A 5481-nucleotide genomic window follows, 5' to 3' on the forward strand; every position below is an offset into this window, starting at 1 on the left:
ACAAGAACACGAAAAGCACACGAAAAAGAACAGAAACAAGAACAAGAAGAAAGAAACAGCTTCTAAAACTCTACTCACGGGAGACGTGATGGAAGTCCAGTGTGAGCTCTGCCATGACGAGCAGGCAGTCGATGACGTTGAGCACAACGACGATGAGGAGGACGACTTTGCTGTGAAGTTGATGCTGCCCTTGGCGACGAAGTCTGCAGCAGAAATAAAGAAGGTTAGTATTTAGCACTCTACGTGTAGTCACTAACCTGGCAGTTTAAAATGGTGAAATGGCGTAGGTTTAGTTTAGTTTCAATAAGAGTTTAACGGCGCTTGCAACACAATACGGTCATATAAGTGCCGAAGTCAGGTGAGTTACAAGAGAGTAACAAACAAACAAAAAAAAGGAGGAGGGAAGATAAGGACGATAGACGTTTGATAGGAAAGAAGGAGCAAAACACACCAGGGCACCCGCCAACCGCTTACGTATAGGTTTAACAGCCCTATGAACACTGTTACTATTAGGTTACTTGTTTGTTTTGTTTGTTTTTGTAAAGTGTTTTACGGCGATCGCAACTGCATACGCTCATATGAGCGCGCGGGACACACCTAATATTTTCAGTTGGTAGGAAATTTTTAATTTTGCCCGGGTGGCGGCCGAAGCCTACTCTTATCGATTTTAGACCACCAAGGGATCTTTAACGTGCGAAACTTGCACACGGGCCCTTCGAGATTTTTCGCCCTTGTCCGAGAAGGCTAGGAGTAGATCTTTCCTACCAGAAGATCAGGGGTGTGGCTGAAAGACAGCAGTAAGAAGAAGCGAAGGAGCAGCAGTAGAAAGGCTGCAGAAAGAATCAGGAGCCCAGAGGAAGGGGCAAAGGAGGTGAGGGGGTGGGGGCAGAAAGTGGAGACGAAAGCAGACGACATAACATTGCTAGAAAGCAGAAAATAAGGTGAAAGGAGACACATTTAGAGAAGAAAATTTTTCGGTCGCTACCCAGATTCGAACCCGGGACCTTTGAATGAGAGGCCAACACCTTAACCTCTAGGCCACGAGAGCCCCCATTAGGTTACTTAAGACACTTGACCTCCAAGTTTAATGCCCATGTCCGAAATGACTTAGCCAAACGGGAAATTCGTGTAAAATGTCTTTCCCAGGGACGCAACGTCGAACCCTCGAACACCCAATCTCACGATTACGGGTCCGGTAGCCTAACCACTTGGCCACCGACGCCACCCTGGCAGTTTGGCATGGACGGAGAATGAAAGACTTAAAATGTGACTACGATTGACGTCTTCCTAAGTTCTCGCTTCATTTCCCTAATACGTTATAAAAGAATCAAACGCTGCTTTTAGGCTAGATATAGTCCATATTCTACAATCCGTCATTAAAACTAGGACATTGCGCTCAGACCACAAAACTATCGACAAGACGTAAAGAACAAGTGTAAATGTAAACAGTTTACGCCTCCATCGATGCAATTTAGATAATTTAGAAGGTTTAAACATTCCTGTCAGGGCCAACCTGATCCTAGAGGTATAGAGCGTCCAGGCAGAATGACGGAGATACTCGATACAATTCTCCCCACACGGGAATCGAACTCATATCCTTTGTCAACGACGGCGAAGCGTCTAATTGCTACACCTTGACCATCAATAATTTATTTATAGAGGCACCAGCCATCCATGTTCAGGTGCTGTTTTTAGAAATAAAAATGGCTGGAGAGAAATATGGACACGAATACCCCTCATAAATTAAATATATTTAACAACACTCCTTCATGCCGAGTTGAAATTTCTTTTTTCCAAAGAATAAAGATTTTCAGATTCAAGTGCTATTGCTAATCAAGCCGTTTCAGTTAAAGCCATTATAAAGTGACTACTTGACCTAGGCCACACCAATTTCAAGAAACTACCATTGACAAAGTGAAGTGTATTGGGGTAAAATTAATATATGGTTTTCGAAGGAAGAAAATATAGCAATTAAAAAAACAAGATTGGTACTAGATCAACTGCTTAAAACTCAAGACGAAAAACAATTTAATAAAAACACACAATGGTTAGTAAACAATACTATAAACAAACTAGTATCTATATATATGAAAATATATATTCAAAATCGCAACTTGAATTTTAAACAAAAATATGACAAGACCAGAACAAACGATTGTAAATAAACCTGTATCTGGGACAAAATGAATAATTTAACATCATAACTTGAATCAAAAACAACAACAACAACAACAACAACAACAACACATGGCTTCCAGACATAAAGAAATAATCGTAAAACAAACAAACAAATATACAAAAAGAAAACCCAAAAGCAAAACTGAGAAAAATCCAATACACTTTGCTTTCAAATGCTCACCTGCCAACGGCTGTCTTGGAAGGGGACCGGTTCTCATACCGGATCTCATCCTCCAGTTCATTTTCGAGCTTGTCTAACTCCCCCAGTCCGTTTATGCTTGCGATCTTTAGTGTCTGAGCGGCGAGAACCTGGAAGAAGAGGAACATACAAAATAACGTGAGTATGTCTGTCTTGTATGGCTCTCAACTACTACACACAAAAAAGGCTTTTTATTCAAATACAGAGCACATCACCAAGACTTAAAAGTTGAGGAGAAGGGAAAAGGAAGGAGAGATTGTTTGTTTGTTTAGTATAGGGTTTTACGGCGCTCGCAACTGCATAAGGTCATATGAGCGCGCGGGACACACCTAATACTTTTTCGTTGGTAGGAAATTTTGAATTTTGCCCGGGTGGCGGCCGAAGCCTACTCTTATCGATTTTAGACCACCAAGGGATCTTTAACGTGCGCAACTTGTAAACGGGCCCTCCGAGATTTTTCGCCCTTGTCCGAGAAGGCTAGGTGTAGATTTTTCCTTCCAGAGATCAGGGGTGTGGCAGAAAGACAGCAGTTAGAAGGAGCCATGGAGTAGCAGTAGAAAGGCTGCAGAAAGAGTCAGGAGCCCAGAGGAGGGGGCAAAGGAGGTGAGGGGGTGGGGGCAGAAAGTGGAAATGAAAGCAGACAACAGAACATTGTTAGAGATCAGGAAAGGATGTGAAAGGAGACAATTTTAGAGAAGAACATTTTTTGGTCGCTACCCGGAATCGAACCCGGGACCTTTGAATGAGAGGCCAACACCTTAACCTCTAGGCCACGAGAGCCCCCGGAAGGAGAGAGGAAAGAAGGTAGTTTGATTTTAATACATGTTTTACGACACTTGCAACTTGGTAAAATCAAAATATAACTGCCAAAGATTAGAAGTGCTACCAGCGAGCAATAAAAAAAGAAAAGAAGGGGAGAAATAAGGATTATAGGAGTTTTTTTATAGAAAGGAAGGAGTAAACCACACCAGAGTACCTGCACCTTCATATTTTGTGTACAATGATGTTCGAGTGTCTTATTTGTTGATTAAAACAAAACAAAAAAACATGACATTATACACGTTGTACTAATGTAACGTGAGTTTATTCATCAGCATCCTCTTTCCCTTCCTTGTTCTCCTCCTCCTCCTCTTTTTCCTTCCTAGGTACTGTAAGATAAATGAAGTACGAATTCAAAGAGACCATCTGGAAACGTTCGGCAGCTTGAAATCTAAACTGCACGCCAAGATAATTTTATCTTTTAGTTAGAATAAACAGAAGCGTATCGACGCAATACCGATCATTTAGCATCATGATTTTTAAAAACGAGCCTGAATAGAGACAAAATCGATAGCAACAGGATCAGCAACTGCTAGAGAAAAACAAATGAAAAAAAAAGAGAACGTGAATAAAGATACTCACAGACCTGAATATAATGGTTATAAACGAGTTGAACGTTCACTTTCAGACAAAAGCAGCTAAAACAAGTAAAATAAAACACCACACCTTTACCAATGAGAATAAACAGCAAAAACATAACGCTCATTAGCAATAGTATTGCTTTTTTGCTTCAGCAAGCTTTAGTTTTAGTAAGCGGCTTACCACACTTGCAACACAAATAGTAAAAATACTATAAGTGTGGAGATTAGAAGTGAGTGAGTGAGTGTGTGTGTGTGTGTGTGTGTGTGTGTGTGTGTGTGTGTGTGTGTGTGTGTGTGTGAGAGAGAGAGAGAGAGAGAGAGAGAGAGAGAGAGAGAGAGAGAGAGAGAGAGAGAGAGAGAGAGAGCGTGTGTGGTTACTATGTTTTTTTGTTTTTTTAAAGTAAGGTTTTACGGCGCTCGGAACTGCACAAGGTCAAATGAGCGTCAAGGGATGGGTGTCAACAGAGAAGTACAAACGGGGAATCAGGCTTACTCTGCTCACCTCTCTCGTCTCAACAGCACAAAGTGTGCTTCGATGATCAAGGTACCCACGAAATAGCAGTTCACAAGAGAGTGACAAACATACATGAAAAAAGTAGAGGAAAAATGACGATAGTAAGGATGAGGAAAGAAAAAGCAGTTCCCCCTATGTTGTTTCCACACAGTATGAGCATCACAGTGATAAATCGGCAATTTACAATTCTACTGTGCATAAGATAGACAATCAAAGCAACGGGTTAGGTTTGTTTTTGTTTGTTTGAGTAAAGAACAAATCGACATAACAATGGTCATTTAGTAACAGGAAAAGTGGGACTGACAGACAGACAGACAGACGGACAGACAGACAGACAGGAGCAACAAAAGGACAGTAAAGAAGTAGGATCTACCACATGCGCCCTCCAACAATCCGCCTGAGTTAAGGTAGAAGTATGGAAAGATGAGAGGTGCTATCTGGTATCTCAGTTTGGTGGTTCATGACAAGGACACTGAAGTTCAACAAGTTCAACAGACTTCTGATTTCCTAACTCCAGAGTGGAAGCTCTCGTGGCCTAGAGGTCAACAATATCCACCCTCACCCCCACCCCCTTTTTCCCACATACCTTGTTCGCACGCCAAACAATTTCAAATTCTCATCCCCTACCATTGGGGGACGAACATAAAGGAAAAGCAAGAGGAAAAAAATAATTTCTCTTGATTCTAGGACGCGGGACGTGTACTCACTTGGAGCAGAGAACCATCACTCACTAAATGAGGGTGGTGGTGAGAGCGAGAGTGTTTGCCATCAGAATCGTGCGCATCAAATTTCACAGCACTTCCGTTATGAACGCCCCCACTTGTGTTGCCAAGGTGACAGACACAAGACTGGACGCTTTGGCAGCATGGAAAATAATACCGGGGCGGTCTTTTGTGGTTCGCAAAATTGTCCTGGTGGTCATGAGAGGCTGGTGAGTCCGATAGAGAGCTGTGGCTACCAGCGTCCTTGTCCTCCATAGACAGTGCATGGTTTGTGTGGGCCATGACGTTTGCGGAAAGCTGAATAACGCTGAAGCGTCGTTAATGTATAAGTATTATAATAGCGGTAAGAAGTATATCCTCTCCCATTACTTTCAATACATCGTTTTTACTGTTTTGCTCTCTCTCTCTCTCTCTCTCTCTCTCTCTCTCTCTCTCTCTCTCTCTCTCTCTCTATCGTGTATTCACCAT

At 42.1% G+C, this 5481-nt stretch overlaps 1 protein-coding gene across 1 annotated transcript in view; it reads right to left on the reverse strand.

Moving 5' to 3' along the window:
- LOC101857936 overlaps positions 1-5481 on the reverse strand; it is a gene marked incomplete in the record, with an annotated part of 95305 nt that overhangs the window by 14626 nt on the left and 75198 nt on the right. Inside the window, 2 exon segments of the mRNA XM_013080089.2 lie at positions 79-203; positions 2360-2487. Coding sequence (XP_012935543.1) covers positions 79-203; positions 2360-2487 — 253 coding nt within the window.

The sequence above is a fragment of the Aplysia californica genome, unplaced genomic scaffold (assembly GCF_000002075.1).
Source record: "Aplysia californica isolate F4 #8 unplaced genomic scaffold, AplCal3.0 scaffold00074, whole genome shotgun sequence".
Lineage (NCBI taxonomy): Eukaryota > Metazoa > Mollusca > Gastropoda > Aplysiida > Aplysiidae > Aplysia > Aplysia californica.